The sequence below is a fragment of the Trichosurus vulpecula genome, chromosome 3 (assembly GCF_011100635.1).
Source record: "Trichosurus vulpecula isolate mTriVul1 chromosome 3, mTriVul1.pri, whole genome shotgun sequence".
Lineage (NCBI taxonomy): Eukaryota > Metazoa > Chordata > Mammalia > Diprotodontia > Phalangeridae > Trichosurus > Trichosurus vulpecula.
In genome coordinates this window covers 123,659,015-123,677,203 of record NC_050575.1, presented here as the reverse complement: position 1 = coordinate 123,677,203, position 18,189 = coordinate 123,659,015, and the positions used below count along the sequence as shown (strand labels likewise).

The 18,189-nt window shown below is 37.0% G+C and overlaps 1 protein-coding gene across 1 annotated transcript in view; it reads left to right on the top strand.

Annotated features, from left to right (window-relative positions):
- C5 (complement C5) overlaps nucleotides 1–18,189 on the top strand; it is a 130,192-nt gene that overhangs the window by 101,630 nt on the left and 10,373 nt on the right. Inside the window, exons 34-37 of the mRNA XM_036749092.1 lie at nucleotides 3,586–3,688; nucleotides 12,257–12,331; nucleotides 12,450–12,555; nucleotides 15,011–15,094. Coding sequence (XP_036604987.1) covers nucleotides 3,586–3,688; nucleotides 12,257–12,331; nucleotides 12,450–12,555; nucleotides 15,011–15,094 — 368 coding nt within the window. The remainder of the gene's footprint in view (nucleotides 1–3,585; nucleotides 3,689–12,256; nucleotides 12,332–12,449; nucleotides 12,556–15,010; nucleotides 15,095–18,189) is intronic.

Sequence of the window (18,189 nt, the reverse complement as noted above, 5' to 3'; positions counted from 1 at the left end):
TGCCATAAAAAGTAGAGACTAATGCCACTTAAATGTACTATTCGATATACCTAAGCTGTCTTCACAGATGATATGTAGAATGTTAGATGCTTGAGAGCAGAGACAGGTTTTTTTGTTTGTTTTCATCCCCAGTTCCTCGCACATTTTTTGCGTGTCTCAACCTATGAGTCCATTAGAAAGAGGAATTCCTGGTATAGACGTCAATCCCATCCATCAACAAGTATACACTGAGAGCTTACTCTCTGGGGATAAAAAACAAAAATGAGACTGTTCCTGTACATAGAAACATACATCTATTAAAGGAATGAATAGTGATAGGAGAAAGCATCAAGGGGGTCAAAAGTATAGCAGAATGTAATATTGAATGACAGGGTCAAGATTGGGAAGGGAGACAAATATAGCCAAAGGAGGAGCTATAGCCGAAGAAAGCCTGAGGGGTGGAGAAAGCCTGAGGGGTGGAGAGACCGGAGGTCACAATATAGATCAAGTAGGTGAAGTTAAGAGGAGAGAGATGTGGAGAGAATTAGCATGACAGGAGGCTATGGTCAGAGAGAGGAATTTCATAATTCTTAATCCTTGGACCCTTCTAGGTGATTTTAGGCCCCACTCATCCTGTAGTCCCTACCCCTATGTAGATCAGCTGTTGTCTAATTTACAGTTTTAGATAGCTGCCTGAGGATTCTGGGAGTTTAAGTGATTTGTTCTTGGCAACACAGCTAGTGGGGCAGTGAGGTGGCACAATGGATAAAGCACCAGGCCTGGAGTCAGGAAGACCTGAGTTTAAATCCAGCCTCAGACGTTTACTAGCTGTGTGACCCTAGGCAAGTCCCTTAACCCTGTTTGCCTCAGTTTCCTCATCTGTAAAATGAGCTAGAGAAGGAAATGGCAAACCACTCCAGTATCTTTGCCAAGAAAACCACAAATGAGGTCACGAGGAGTCAGAAACAACTGAACAACAACAAAAAACACACTAGTATGCATCGTAGAAAAAAACTGAACCCAGGCCTTCCAGATTCCAAGGCTAGCCCCCTGATCCACTATGACACAGTGCCTGTGCATAATAGGCACTTAATAAATGTTTGTTGAATTGAATTATGGTTTCCTTTCATTGTCTTGAGACTTCTCAGAAGATGTGGGAAAAAATTATACTTTTTTATGCTTAACTCAACAAACATGTTACAATAGAATATTTATAAATAGGACGCATATAAACCGTGTGACCTTAAACAAATCCTCTCTTACTCTTTGTCTGTCTGAGCCTCCATTTCTTCGTCTGTTAAACGAGGGAAAATCCTTGCACTACCTACCTCACAGAACTTTGATGAGGAAAGTCGTTTGCCAGCCCTGGTGCCTTATAGAAATGTTAGTTACAAGGGACTTGATTACCAAAGAAGCTTAATTGCCTATTGTGAAAATGAGGAAAGAGAGCCAAAAAATGTGATTCTTCATTATTTTAAAGTAATATCTTTTGATTTTTACGACTTTGGGACAATGTGTTCAATGAAGGCTGAGTGAATATGGTTTTGGCTCAGACACAAAAGTTGGGTCGAGTGAATTCCAAGAGTAACTGAGCCGTTCATGTCAGAAACTCTGTCCTCAAGTTTTCTGATGATCTTTCTCCAGATTAAAAACATTGTTACACAATCAGTATGTATGTCCAGGAGGACTTCTTCAGTCATTTTCTCTCTTTGTAGCTCCTCTGGCAAGTTCGTAAGAAAAGAAAAAGCGTTTCTCCCCTCTTCCCACTCCTTCTCCCTGAACAAAATTGCCCTGAGGGAGGAGTCCCGCCATCTTTGGCACCAGCCCTGAAAGCTTTGAAAAGAAGGCTCCTTTTCCACAGTTTAAACATTCTCCATGGAAACCAGTCATAAGGGCTCCAGCAACCTTTTCATAGAAACTCTGCCCACAACTCCGGGGCCCCTTTTGGGTACGGCTAACAGGAGAGTTTGCATCTGTGAACTAGAAATAACTGGCTGTTCCACAAATACTTCACTCCAGCTAGGAGAGGCTGAGGTGCCCTACAGGTGTGCCTTTAAATTGCTAATTTGGCTGAATATCATTAGTCAGAGAATTTACAGTCTAAAATCAAATCCTTACCTTAGAGAGCCCATCTCAAATCTCAGAGAAGGCATGGTGTGATTTAAGGGTCAGCAACCTTGTCCTTTGACTCTGACAACTAGGCATACAATTCTTGGCCTAGGAACCAGGAAAACTGGGTTCAGCTCTCAGTTCTGCTGCCAAGTAATCATGTGGTACTGAGAAAAGTCATTTTGCCTCTCTGACCCTCAGTTTTCTCATCTGTGAAATGAGTTGCTAAAAAACAAACTCTAAGCTTCCTCCTCACTCTAACAGGTCTATATTTTTTACCTTGTAACACATGAAATCACTTCCAAATCTTACATTCTCTAATACATGCTCTAATATTCTGTGCTCTAAGCCTTAGAGCCCAGCACAGTGGCTCCCAACCTGTGAACCATGAATCCCTTGGAGCCTGCAAAGTTACTACAAGGGATTCATCTCAGGAAACGGCTAAAACAAATAAGCAAATAAATATATCTTCTGTAGGCTATCTACACTATTAGTGTAAAAAAAGTCTCATATCTTCTGTAGACCAAATAATATCTCGTATATAAAGCTTTTAAATGCATATGGATGCGATTTATAAACTATAAATTAATTTAAAAATATTACTGAATTAATAGTATTTTTATGTTATCATATATTTCCCCAATCACAGATTTAACAGTGAAAAGAGCCTTAGATGTCATCTTGTCCAACCTTCTCATTTTACATTTGAGGAAAATGAGGCCTAAAGACTTGTCTAAGGTCGAACAGTATAGTAGATAGAAAAACCAGTATTTGAATATAAGTCCCCTGACTCCAAATTCAGTTCTCTTTCCATTGTATTATATTGCCTCGTAACTCAACAGATGGCAATAGTTCAACTACTAGCCTGTGAGGATCTGCAAGATTTATTTTGACATGTAAAGATACCTCAGACCCCAACATATCATGAATCACTGTTCTAATATTTTTCTCAACACAAATATCAGATGTTCCTATTGTCACTTCCATATTTAACATTCAAATTAAAGTCCCTTCCTGCTTTATTACTATTCTATAGCCTGATAACAATGAATCAAAATTCATTCTTCCTCATAATGAAGTAGTTTCATTAACTACTAGGCTTAAAGAAAATATTTCCTTTATTTTAATTTAATTTTTCCTTTAACATACCGGTTTACGTTTACTCAATGCTTTTAAGTTATCAAAGCCTTTCACACGCATCAACACGTTAGGTTCTCACAACAGGGCCATGAAGTAGGATATACATGAATTATTACTCCCATTTTACAGGTGAGGGGACTGAGGCATATAGAAGTCAAATTACTTTCCAAGATTCACAGGGCTATAAGTCGAAATCAGGTCTTCTGACTACAACTCCCATTTAATTTTGCCACATCAGGTTATAGTCTATGAAAAATGAAGGTGAGTTTAAAATTTCATAGTCAAAAGGAGAGGAAGGTCTTTAGTTTTCCTGAGGTATTCTATCTACTAAAATATTTACTTTCTTATCCAATTTAGCTACAAGCCCAGTGAGGAAGAATCACTATCTGGGTCTTCCCATGCTGTGATGGACATAGCTTTGCCTACTGGAATTGGTGCAAATCCAGAAGACTTATCTACTGTAAATATCAACAAAGCTTTTAGTTAAATATTTTTGTGGGCCCTAACTTTTATAATGTATTGGATTTAATCTTCTTTTTAACTGTTTTTTAAATTCAATTTTATTTTAAGTTTTGAGTTCTCTTCCTCTGCCCTTCTCCACTCCTCATTGAAAAGGCAAGAAAAGCAAAACCCATTACAAATATGTAGTTATGCAAACCACATTTCTACATTAGCCACACCCCGAAAAGAAAGGAAGAAAGAAAGGAAGGAAGGAAGAAAGGAAGGAAGGAAGGAAGGAAGGAAGGAAGAAAGAAAGAAAGAAAGAAAGAAAGAAAGAAAGAAAGAAAGAAAGAAAGAATAAAATATGCTTGAATTTATACTATTAGTGTTCTCTATCAGTTGGTGGGTAGCAAGAGTAGATCAGAGTTACCAGGTCTTTCAAAATTGATTATCTTTACAATGTTGCTGTCATTTCATAAATTGTTCTCCTAGTTCTGTTCTTCACTTGGGATCAGCTCATACTTCTCAGTTTTTTCTGAAACCATCACCTTCATCATTTGTTACAGCACAATATTATTCCTTGAAATTCATATGCAGCTACCTATTCAGCTATTCCAACTCATGGGTACCCTTTCATTTTCTAATTCTTTGCCACTGTAAAAAGAGCTGCTTTGATTTCTTTATGGTATCAGCTTTGTAACAGTACTGCTGGGTCAAAGAGAATATACAGTTTAATAGCTTTTTGAGGCATAGTTCCTTCCAAATTGCTTTCTAGAATGTTTGGACTATTTCATAGCTCCACCAATAATGCACTATTGTACTTGTTTTTCAACATGCCCTCTAGCATTTGTCATTTTCCCTTTTTGTCGTCTTAGACAGTCTGATGTGCACCAGTTATTTTAATTTGCATTTCTCTATTAGTGAGAGTATTTTTTATATGACTATAGATAGCTTGTATTTCTTCCTCTGAAAATTGCCTATTTATATCCTTTGATTTTCAATTGAGGAATAGTTATTTTTCTTAAATACTTTAGAAGTGAGACCTATATGATAGAAGCTTACCACAAACATTTTTTTCCAATTTCCTCCTTTCTTTTAATTTTAGCTCCATTAGTTTTGTTTGTGCAAAAAACATTTAATTTCATGTAATCAAAATTATCAATTTTACCTTCTGAGAACCTCACAATCTCTTGTTTGGTTATGAACTCTTTCTCTATAGATCTGACAGGTAATTTCTTCAATGCTCCACTAATTTGCTTATGATATCATATTTTGTATCTAAATCATGTACCCATTTTGAGCTTATCTTGGTATACAGTATAAAGTATTGGTCTATACCTACTTTCTGCCAGACTACTTTCAAGTTTTTCCAACAGTTTTTGTTTATCAGTGAGTTCCTCCTGGGATCTTTGCATTTATCAAATATAATGTTACTATGATCATTTGCTTCTATAAATTATATGCCTAATCTGATTCACTCCTCAACCTATCAACCTCTATTTCATTTTCCCCCCAAACTGAAACTGGCCCATTTATTATTTGAAAACTGACCAATACAAATAGTATGAATGTGAAAAAAAATGACTTAAGTAAGCCCACACAATTAGTCAGGGGTCTTGATGCCAAATTTCAATCAACTGGTTACATTTTCAACATTTTTCTTTTCTATTATACTTGCTATTTCTTTCATTTTTTAAGTCAATTTTATTTTTAGTTTCAAATTCTCTTCCACCCCCAACCCACTCCCCACCCATTGAGAAGGCAAGAAATACAAAATTCATTACAGGCATGAAGTCATGCAAAACAAATTTCTTTATTAGCCATGTGCTGAAAAAAAACTGCATTCTTAGTCCATTAGTTCTCTATCTGAAGATGAGAACTTTTTTTGTGGGTCATTGTGTTAATCAGTTACTAATTCTTTCACAATTTTTTATCTTTACAATAATGCTGTTACTGTGTAAATTGTTCCCTGGTTCTGCTCAGTTCACTCTGCATCAGTTTATATAAGTCTTCTCAGGTCTTTTTTGAAACCATTCCCTTTAATATATCTTATAGCACAATAGTACTTTATCATATTCATATAACACAACTTGTTCAGTCATTCCTCAATTGATAGGCATCCTCTCAATTTCCAATTCTTTGCCACTACAAAATAAGCTGCTATAAATATTTTTCCTTTTTCTTTGATCTCTTTGGGGTACAAACCCAATAGAAATATTGTTGGGGAAAGGGTTTGCACTCTGATTATTTAGATCTGTTTTTGTTTGTATGAAGAGTGTTTTATGATTATGTTCCTCTAGTGCCTGTGTGTGTCAGCAGGTAGGCTCCCAAGTAGTTTATATTGTCTGTAGTTATTTTAAATGGAGTTGCTCTTTTATCTCTTCCCTGTTAGATTTTGATGGTGATAGAAAGAAATGCTGATAATTTGTGTTGGCTTACTTTCTATCTTGCGACTTTGCTGAAGTTAATTGTTTCAAAGAGTTGTTCAATTGACTCTCTAAGGTTCACTTTATCATCTATAGAAAGTGATAATTTTGTAGACTTATTCTTTCAATTTCTTTTTTTAATCTGTTGCTTTAACTAGCATTTATAGTACAATATTGACTAGTAATGGTGATATGGACATCCTGTTTCACCCCAATTTTGTTGGAAAAGTTTCTAGTCTTCTCCCATTACAGATGATACTTACTCTTGGTTTTATATAGATATGACTTATTTTAAGTAAATCTGCATTTATTCCTATGCTTTCTAGTGTTTTTAATAGGAATGGGTATCGTATTTTGTCAAAAGAGTTTTTTCATCTGTTGAAATAATAATATGATTTTTGTTGATTTTGTTACTGAAATGGCCAATTATGCTTATAAGTGTATATATTCTGTTCTTTGATCAAGCCATTCTTTAGGATTAAGTTATTTAGTTTTCAATTAATTTTTAATGTTTTTAATGTTTAATTGTTTTAAAGGACCTTTATTGAGTGTAATTGTATTGTGTTATGGTAGGGAAACAATGCATTGAATATTTCTGCTTTTCTGCATTTGGTTGTGAGGCTTTTATGCCCTAATATGTGGTCAATTTCTGTGAAGGTGCTATACATAATTGTGCACGGGTATATTCTTTTCTATTCCCATTTAATATTCTCCAGAGGCCTAACATATCTAACTTTTCTAAAATTCTATTCAAGTCCTTAACTTCTTTCTTATTCATTTTTTGTTCAATTTATTTAGGTCCAAGACAGGTAAGTTAAGATCCCCTACTTTTATAATTATACTGTTTCTTCTTCTAACTCATTTAACTTTTTCTTTAAGAATTTAGATAACATGCCATTTGCTGCATATGGTACCTTTTAGCAAAATGTAGTTTCCCTATTGAGCTCTTTTGATTAGGTTTATTTTTGCTTTGTCTGAGATCACAATTCAGCTGAAGCATAATAGTTCTGCTCCAGGCCCTTACTTTAACTCTATGTGTATCTTTCTGTTTCAAGTGTGTTTCTTGTAAACACTGTATTGTTGAATTCTGATTTCTAATGCATTCTACCATCCACTTCCATTTTATGGGTAAGTTGATCCCATTCATAGTCACAGTTATGATTACTGTGTATTTCTCTCCTTTATCCTTCTCTTTCCCCTCTGTTCCTCCTTTAAGAGTTTAGTGGCTTCTGACTAATGCCTCCCCTAATCTACCCTCTCTCTTACCCACCTCTCTTCCTTTACCTCCTTTCCTATTTCCTTTTTTGGGTAAGAAGTATTTCTGTACCCACCTGTGTTACATGTCTTTTTCCCTCCTTTAGCCAGTGAAGATGAGAACGAAGTTCAAGTGTTATCCACTATATCCTACTGACCCCTCTTTTTTATATAAACTTCTCTTTCCTCACCCCATTTATGTGAGATATTTCCCCCCATTTTCTCTTCCCTTCAAACCTCTCCCAGTGCATTCCTCTTCTTCACCTATTCCTTTCTTTTTTGATATCATCCAAACCACAACAGAATCACTCTGTCTAATTAGAAATCCTCTATGACACCTTGTTGATTATGAAGTTCTGAGTATCACCTTCCCATATAAGATGTTAACAGTTCAATCTTTTTTAGTCCCTAATGATTTCTCATGCATGTTTGCTTTCTTATGCATCTCTTGATACTCTGATATACCTGTTGTATATCAAATTTTCTACTCAGCTCTGATCTTTTCTTCAGGAATGCTTGTAAGTTCTCTATTTTGTAAAAAAAAAATCCATTTTTCCCTTGTAGTACTATACTCAGTTTTGCTGAATAGGTTATTCTTGGTTGTAAACCTAGCTTCTTTGCTTGTTAGAATACCATATTTCAAGTTCTCTGCTCCTTTATTGTAGTAGTTGCTAAATTTTCTATGATCCTGATTGTGGCTCCTTGGTACTTGAGTTCTTATTTTCTGGCTGCTTGCAATATTTTTTCCTTAACGTGGGAGCTCTTAATTTTGACTGAGAGTTAATTATATTGTATATATTATTTCTGAGAATTTTCATTTGGGAGATTCTTTCAGGAAGTGGCTGGAAGATTTCTTCATTTTCTACTTTGCCCTCTAATTCTAAGATACCCGAGCAGTTTTATTTTATGATTTCCTAAAATATGATGGCTAGGTTCATGGCTTAAATTATTTCTCTCCAATCTGTTTTCTGGACAGTTGTTTTTCCTATATTTCCCATAGTTTTTTATTTCTTTAGTCTTTTGACTTCAGTTTATTATTTCTTGATGTCTCATAGAGTCATCACCTTCCATTTGGCCAATTCTAATTTTCAAAGAGCTATTTTCTTCAGTAAGATTTAGTACTTATTTTTCTGAGTTATTCTCTTTTCGTGTCTTTCTTCCCTAGTTCTTGCCTCTTTTCTTATTCTTTCTTCTACTGCTCCCTTTTGGTTTTTAGCTCCTCCTTTTAGCCTTGCTTTAGATCTTCTAGGAATTTTTGTTCAACTTGTGTCCAGGCTGCATTAATCTCTGAGATTTTGCTTTATATTTTTATAAGTCATTCTTTTCTTCTGCATTTGTGTCCTGAGCTTCCCTGTCACCAAAATAACTCTTTACATTTGTGTTCTTTTTTAGTTTGCTCATTCTTCTAGCCTACATTTTGACTTTGGACTTTGTTAATTCTGGGCTCTGCATACATCTGGAGGGTGAGGGATGTCTGGCCTGTATACTCTTCTGAAGCTTTCAGAGCTCTAGTTGGGGGATTGCAATATTTCAGTGCTTCCAAAGTGATGGGATTTGAGGGGAGGTCTGTTTACTGCTCTCCTGGTATGAATTCTGCAAGTTCCTGACCCATATTTGAGTCTACTGGCTTATTTTTGATTGGGAATTTCAATACTGTTGCCTGACTCAATCATTATTGGTCTGCTAAGAGACTCTGCAGGTTCAACTGCTGGCTTCCCTTTGGTCTGGAACTCTGTTCTCTGCTCCAGGGATCAGAGACATACAGCTACTATTTGCTTCCCAGAACTTCTTCTGCGCTCAGAAGACAGCTAAGGCCAATGCTCCCAACCCCTCATCTCTACTGGTTAGTGAGTGGGCAACAAAGCTGCCAGATGGTATCTGTTCCTGAACTAAGTGCTTGCTTAGGGATCCTCAGTCATCTCTTCCTGCTGTCCTGTCTCAGCTAACTCTCAGTCCCAGGCCACTGGAATGCTCTATGCCATGTGCACTTAAGGTCAGACCTCCTTCCCAGAGTTCATCTCTTTCTCCATCTCCCTAAGCCTCCCTGGGATGGAAGAAGTGACTCACTGTGACTTTTTGGCTTTCCTGATCAAAATTCAGTCTGGTACATTCTTTAGATCTTTTTAAAAAATATTTATTTATTTTTACTTTTCAACATTCATTTCCATAAGCTTTTGAGTTTTAAATTTTCTCACCCTCCTTCTTTCCCTCCCTCCTCCCCAAGATGGCATGCAATCTGATATAGGCTCTACACATACATTCATATTAAACATATTTTCACATTAGTCATGTTTTAAAGAAGAATTAGAACGAGAAAGAAGAAACAAAACAAAAAGAGAGAGAGCAAATAGTCTGCTTCAATCTGCATTCAGACTCCATGGTTCTTTTTCTGGATGTGGACAACATTTTCCATCATGAGTCTTTTGGAGTTATCTTAGATCCTTGCAATGCTGAGAAGAGCCAAGTCTATGAAAGTTAGTCATTGCACAATGTGGCTATTACTGTGTACAGTGTTCTCCTGATTCTGCTCACTTCACTCAGCATCAGTTCATATAAGCCTTTCCAGGTTTTTCTGAAGTCTGCCTGCTCATCATTTCTTATAGCACAATAGTATTCCATTACATTTATATACCACAACTTGTTCAGTCATTCCCCAATTGATGGGCATCCTCTCAACTCCCAATTCTTGGCCACCACAAAAAGAGTTGCTAAAAATATTTTTGTACATGTGGGTCCTTTTCCCATTTGTATGATCTCTTTGGGATACAGACCTAGGAGTGGTATTGCTGGATCAAAAGGTATGCATGGTTTTATAGCCCTTTGGGGATAGTTCCAAATTGCTCTCCAGAATGGCTGGATCAGTTCACAACTCCACCAACCATGCATTAGTGTTCCAATTTTCCCACATCTTCTCCAACATTTATCATTTTTCTGTTTTGTCACATTGGCCAATCTGATAGGTGTGATGTGGTACCTCAGAATTGTTTTGATTTGCATTTCTCTAATCAATAGTGATTTAGAGTGTTTTTTTCACATGACTATAGATAGCTTTAATTTCTTCCTCTGAAAACTGCCTGTTCATGTCCTTTGACCATTTATCAATTGAAGAATGACTTGTATTCTTATAAATTTGACTCAGTTCTCTACATATTTTAGAAATGAGACCTTTATCAGAGACACTGGCTATAAAAATTGTTTCCCAGATTTCTACTTCCCTTCTAATCTTGGTTGTATTGGTTTTATTTGTGTAAAAACTTTTCAATTTAATGTAATCAAAATCACCCATTTCACATGTTCTCTATCTCTTGTTTGGTCATAAATTCTTCCTTTCTCCATAGATCTGACAAAGTAAACTATTCCTTGTTCTCCTAATTTGCTTATAGTATCAGCCTTTATATCTCAATCATGTACTCATTTTGACTTTATCTTGGTACAGGGTGTAAGATGTTGGTCTGTGCTTAATTTCTGCATACTATATTCCAGTTTTCCCAACAATTTTTGTTAAATAGTGAGTTCTTATCCCAGAAGCTGGAGCCTTTGGATTTATCAAACAATAGATCACTATAGTCATTGACTATTGTGTCTTGTGTACCTAGCCTATTCCACTAATCCACCATTCTATTTCTTAACCAGTACCATGTAGTTTTGATGATTGTGGCTTTATAATATAATTTAAAATCTGGCATGGCTATGCCACCTTCCCTTGCACTTCTTTTCATTAATTCCCTTGATATTCTGGACATTTTGTTCTTCCAGATGAATTTTGTCATTATTTGTTCTAGCTCAATAAAATAATTTTTTGGTAGTTTGATTGGTATGGCACTGAATAAGTAAATTAATTTAGGTAGAATTATCATTTTTATTATATTAGCTTGGCCTACGCATGAGCAACTTATATTTTTCCAATTATTTAGATCTGACTTTATTTGTGCAAAAAGTGTTTTATAATTATATTCATATAGTTCCTGAGTTTGTTTTGACAGATAGACTCTCAAATATTTTATAATGTCAGAATTAAATGGAATTTCTCTTTCTATTTCTTGTTGTTGGACTTTGTTAGTAATATATAGAAATGCTGATGATTTGTGTGGGTCCTTCTTTTAATCTTCATTGAGGAGGTATAGAGGGAGAACTGGACTCTAATGCTTCCTCTCACTCTGACATCTTGGCTCCACCTTTTAAATTGTTTTTAAAGATGCTTGTTGTTTCCTAGAATTTCAGTAGTTGGGTGTAGCCCCATATAAAATTGCCCTGACCAGCATTATTCCACAATAATTGTTAATACAGTATAACCAAAACCTCACTGTAAAGTTGCAATACCTCCTTAGTGATGTCATTTGGCCAATCACCCTCTTATAACATTGTTCCTGTGGAAATAGGTTGTCCCACAGAATTATTTCACCTTGTTTTCCTGGAATCAATTAAAGATGATAGAGAGCTCTGTATCACAAAGCTGGTTGAAATTTGCTATCCAGGGCAGAATTCCATCTTAGATCAGATTGCTTTTGTGGATAATCTGCATGCCTAGTATGTAAAGATCTGTGAAACGATTGCATGTGTAAATGTAATGGGACTTTTTCAAAATCCATAAGGAAAAGATGTGTAGCTCTCCATCTCCTTTAGAAGTTAGATTAGTGCTTTAAGATTGATGAATACTTTACAAATGTTGTTGTCCTCCTTTGTTCCTCACTACAACCCTAGGAGGTAAATGCTCTTATTGTCCTGATGTAAATAGCTGGCCCAGGGCTACACAAATAAGGCAGCATTTGAACTCAGGTCTTCCTGATTTCAAATCTAGTACTCCATCCACTGAACCATATTGTTGCCCTATAATTACTGTGCCATAGTTGTATGAAGAAGTAAAAGCAAGATAAAATTAAATTTGTCCTTTTCCTTCCCCCATTTAGCTCACCAATGGGGTTGATCGACTATTGACAAGTTATGAAATCAAAGATGGGCATGTAATTCTGCAGCTGAATTCAGTAAGTCCTTCATTTATTTTTTTATTGCTGTGATTAAAATATATTCAGCCTAAAAAAGATATTTAATGAAGCTAAATTTTCTATGTGATTTCCTTAAATTTTTAAATTTGTTAAACAGATTCCTTCTGATAAGTTCCTTTGTGTTCGATTCCGGATCTTTGAGGTTTTTTGGGTTGGACTCCGTAGTCCTGCTACGTTCTCAGTATATGAATACCACAGACCAGGTACCTGCTTCTACTAAAAGTTTAAAACTTCCTCAAAGCTATCTTTTGTAGTAACAGAACATAGGATATGACTGCCGAAGAAATCATTAGAAGAGAGAATGTGAGATCTAGTAGGGATTCTCAAGAGCAACCCCCCTACCCTTATGTAACAGACAGGGCAGTTGAAGCCAAAAGAGGGTACATGGCTTGTCCAAGGTCTCGTGATGAGCTAGGGGAAGTGCTAACATCAATGCCCTCATCTCCTAATTCTTCCCTTGTTCTGTCCAACGTATGACACTAATTGTCTTCAAATCAACCATCACTAAGTGTGTGAAGCTGATGACATTTGTTTTGGGCACTACCCCTACTCAGAGGCCCCTTCTCCACCTTAGGATTTCCTTTTTCCTTTCTGCACCAGGATTCCCCCACTGCTGGGCCCCTCCTAGGCCTTCTCACTCCGAGCTGTGTGCTGGACTTCGCACCTGTTTTTCTACACTTTCCACCAACCCAAACTAATTTGCCCTATGTCCCATTCCTCTAGCAATTATAGTTGGAAATTGATACAACAAGCTAAGCCCCTGCTAATGTATTAATAGCTAGTAAAGATGGAATGCTTTACTGCTCTGGGAAGGTGTTTGTATTTTTATAGAGAAGTTCTGGAAAAAAAAACCAAGTAAATGAATGAATCTTTAATAACTGTAGGCATTGAGCCAACCTGATAAGGGAGCAAGAGAGACTTTCTTAGTATCCTCAAGAAGTGTTTGTTGACATCTGCCTAATCTTTCATAGTGTATAAAATCTCTCCCCCTCCCCCCCCCCCCCCCCACCACACAGACATTCAAATCATTTCATTCCAACAAACATCTCAATACCTAGCATTCTCTAGAATAGAAGTGGGCAAGAAGTGGAAAAAGTTCACTCATATTCTATTCTAGGGCTCCCTCGCCTTGATGAGCTGGGAAATAGCCATCATCTAATGGCAAAATAGAAAGGACCATGCTTCCTTTCACCCCATGACAAACAATGATGCATTTCCTAGCTCAAACCATTTACTCCAACCTCAAAACATTGTCATCTAATATCCTCAAAGGTCTTGTCTCCAGGGCTATCTCCATGCTAGGACATTTGGCGATTGTGCCCCATAGGAGAATGCCCAAATCCCAATTGTAGCCTGCCAACTTTCCACCTCCTCTACCCTTTGCTCATCCCTATTCAGTTTCTTACTTTTTATTTACCTGGGAAAAACCCCATAGCTCTCCACCAAATCCAAGATAACCTTGAGGATTTGGGTCACATATAGCTCTGGTCCTAAGGGGCCAAAGGGATTTTCTGATTTCCCTCCTTTTAATTCTAAATATCTGAACAACCCTGTTTAGTCTGATTCCCAATCTCATTCTCTTCTTTGTGGTACCTTCTCACTTATACATTGTGACCCTAAATATCAATCTGCTTGGACATTCAATGCCTCTTATACCTTTCTGACCCAAGACATTGTTGAGGGTTTTTTACAGGATGGTAAAAAAAAAAAAAGTAATCAGAATCCTTAACAGTTAACTGAACAATAGAATTAATTAGTTCTTAGCTTCCTAATCTAAGATTGTCTCATCTCAACTACTGCTCCACTTTTCTTCCAAACCTCAAGCCATAAAGCTCCTTCTTTCTGAGATATTCCCCCCATTTCCTTAGCTTTGCCCTTTTTCTTTGAGAAGACAGTGGCATACTCGTTACTACATTCACATTTGTCCCATCCGTAATGTTTGGAATAATTGTTCACATTTCCATAGTGTTTTAAGATTCACGAAGCACTTTCTTCACAATGATCCAGTGAGACAGTTAGTACCAGTATTTTTATCCCCACTTTGCAGATGAAGAATTTGAGGTTCAAAGAGATTAAGTGACTTGCCCAGGATCATACAGCTAATGCTGAAACCAGGATTCAAACCCAAATCTTCGGGCCTCCAAAGCTAAGGTTCTTTCCTTTACATCATGCTTCTAGCAAGGTTTCAATATGCATGTCCCAGAGGATAAAAATGGCAAATACTTTTCATCTATGTTTGTACAACTTCCTAGGAATATGTTGGAACCAGCTTGGAATAGTTCACAGAGATAATTGTTAAATTTTCATTGTGAGCATTTATACTTCAAAAATCAGCAAATGCTACAAATCAGGGCTTGATTTATTGTTTTGTTGATTGTTTTGACTTCAAAAAGTAATGGGAAAATGTTAACATTGTAGATTAAACATTAAGGTATGTAATACATAATTTTTTTGGAGACCTGGTTTTTAAACATTTATCAGCATACCACTGAGGAAAACCATGTCATTATAGGAACTCCTACTATTTCCTGGGCCCCCAAATTACAAAAGCCTTCTTTGTACCCCTATCCTTCCCTCTATTTGATAGGAAGTAAGGTAACTATGTTAAACATTTGAAATCCTCTCCTTATTATCTTCCCAATTCTTTCTTTGCTTCAGATAAACAATGCACCACATTTTATAACCTTCTCCAGAGCAAACTGGAAAAAGTATGTGAAGGATCAACCTGTGGTTGTGTGGAAGGTAAATTCTACATAAAGTGCTTATTTTTGTGCATATTAAGGAAGAGCAAGGGAAGGGAATAAGCATTTATATAGGACCTACTATGTGCCAAGCACTATTCTAAGCATTTTTTCCTGCATAAATGTATTTATTTATTTTAAAATTTATTTTATTTTTTAATTTATGGAATAAAACAAGCATTTCCATAATGCAGTATAATAAAAAAAATGATTGCACATGAAACTGCAAATTTATTATGTACAACTTGCTATTCTTTTAAAATATACAATAAAGTTATTGTGTAAATTTCTTTTTTTCCCTTTTTTTCTTCCCTTCCCCCTGCCCTGCCCTAGAGATGGCTATCATTAGACACACACACACACATATATATATATATATATATATATATATATATGTATATTTATATGCATATATGTATGTAAAATTATTCTACATATACTTCTCTTTATCAGTTCTTCCCCTGGTTGCCGATAGTATCTTTCTTCACATGTCCTTTATTTTTAATTTGTGCATTTATGATAGTCAAAGTTATTCAAAGTCATTCTTAAAACAAACTTGCTGTTACTGCATATGGTGTTCTCTTGGTTCTGTTCACTTCACTCTTCATCATTTCATGCAAGTCTTTCCATGCCTTTCTAAGATCACTGAGTGCATCATTTCTTACAGCACAGTAGTATTCCATCACAACCATGCACAACAACTTGTTCAGCCATTCCCCAATTGATGGGGATCCAGGCAATTACCAGTTCTTTGCCATCACATAGAGAGTTGCTATGAACATCCCATTCACATTCAAAGCTATGATTACTATTTGTGAATTCCCCTCCTTCATATTTTTACTCACTATTTTCTTTCTCAGCCTTTCTTTTTACCCTATCCCTGTTATCTTATTTTCTCCCCCTACTCTCCCACTCTCCATCCCACCTACACCTCCAAAAATCTCTCCCCCATCCTCTCTCCTTAATCTTTCAAATCCCAGTCTACACACCCCATCTAAAAGTCCCTCCCAACCCTGTCCCCCAGTTTTCACACCTCTCTCCATGTTCAGAAAACTTCTACACCCTTCCATTAAAATTTTTTTTGAGATCAGTCTTAAAAAAGAATGATGAATTCATCCTAGGTTTGCAGCTAGAAATCATAAGGGGGAGGTTTCTTCTTCAACCCAGATGAGAGTAAGGTTCCAACATTACCAGCCCTCCACCCCCACCTGCTTCCTCTGTATTAGTTCTTCCATTCACTCTCCATTTTTATAATATAATTGCTCCCTTTTACCTTTTTTTAACCCAATTTTGCTTTTTAGAATCACCCCATCATATACAATTTGAACCCCTGGACAGAATTCAGAAAATAACAGTAAGGAGGATCTGAGGTGTAGGGCAACATTACTCACAATTTGGGATTAAAATCTGATTATTCTAAGCATTTTTGACAAATAATATCTCATTTCATCCTTACAACAACCTTATGAGGTAGCTTCTTTTACTATCCCCATTTCACAGTTAAGAAAACTGAGGCAAACAGAAGTTAAGTGATTTGCCCAAGGTCAGTGTCTGAGGCCATATTTGAACTCAAGACTGTAGTGATTTGAGATCTTCCTGATTGAAGCTTCTATCAGAAATTTTCCATGTAACCTGGGGCTCAAGCATAAGCCTCCTCATTGATGGAAAATGATCATTCAATGCTTCATTCCTATATGAGAGGCAGAGTCGTTGAGAGCTTGGGAGAGGAGAGGTCCTATTTCTTCTGGCTTTTGACATTGAAAAAGGACACACATGGGGCAGCTAGGTGGCGCAGTGAGTGGAGCACTGGCCCTGGAGTCAGGAGGACCTGAATTCAAATGTGACCTCAGACACTTGACACACTTACTAGCTGTGTTTCCTTGGGCAAGTCACTTAACCCCAATTGCCCTGCCTTCCTCCCTAAAAACAAAACAAAAAAACAAACAAATGAAAAAGGACACACATGGTTCTAGGCTCTCTCCAAGGAGAAGTCTCAGGAGGGAAAGAGACTCTGGGAAGACACCAACATGTAGAGGTGCCAGATCCCTGAAGAGAGTCTAGAACTTTGAGTATCTTCTCTCAGAGTCAGAGGCCAGAAGAACTAGAATCTCTCCTCTCCCATACTTTCAACAACTCTGCCCCTTACACAGGCATGAAGCACTGAGTAATCATCCTCCACCAATGAGGAGAGTCTCATGCAAATAGTTTTAAACTCCAGTTTATAATCCAGAAGAAGAGACATTTTCTTAGCTGAATGTGACCCACTGGATATTGTCAGACCCCCTCTCTAAAATACCTAAACAAGCGGGCGCTTCCATCATTTCCAGGAAAACCTGGTCAGAGGAGTTGTGAGGCACCAATTTTTTCACCCTTCAGCAGGTGTATCAGCCAGTCAACAAGTATGTATTAGGTTTTTTAAACATCTCTACACAGTCCAGAGTCAGTGGTGTGACAGTGGATCCAAATGTATAGAATGCGAGTGCTAGGAAGAAGCTTAATAAATAAATTTGGAACTGGAAGGAGCTTTTGAGGTGATCTAGTCTGCCTCCCTTATTTTACAACGAGGAATCTAAGTCTGGGAAGTGACATGCCTTAGTCAAGGTCACACAGTGAGTTAGTAGTGGCAGAGCTGAGGCTAGAACTCAATTCTTCTGCTTCACTATGCTATGCTGCCTGAACCACAGGTTGCACGGTGCTCCCCAAAGGAGATGCTTGATAAGCATTTCTTGATTGGTTGTTAATTGTGACAAGACCCCTAATCAATCTAACTTTTTTAATGATTGTGATCCTATCCAGCTATTCAGACACCACTGGTGTGCAATTTAACCAAGAATTCACAAAGGGCAAGGACACTGGTAGAGAACAGAAATATTTTTTCTTCAAAAATGTCATTTCCTGACCCCAACCCTTACTCTCCTGCACGTACCCTGTGATCCAGCTACACAACACTCCATCTCTTGTGTTCATGCTTTTACGTGCCTGGAATGCTCTCCCTCCTCATATCTGCCTCCTAGCTTCCCTGGCTTTCTTCAAGACTCAGCTCAAATTTCACTTTCTATAGGGGGCTTTTTTCATTTCCTCATCTGCTCATGCTTT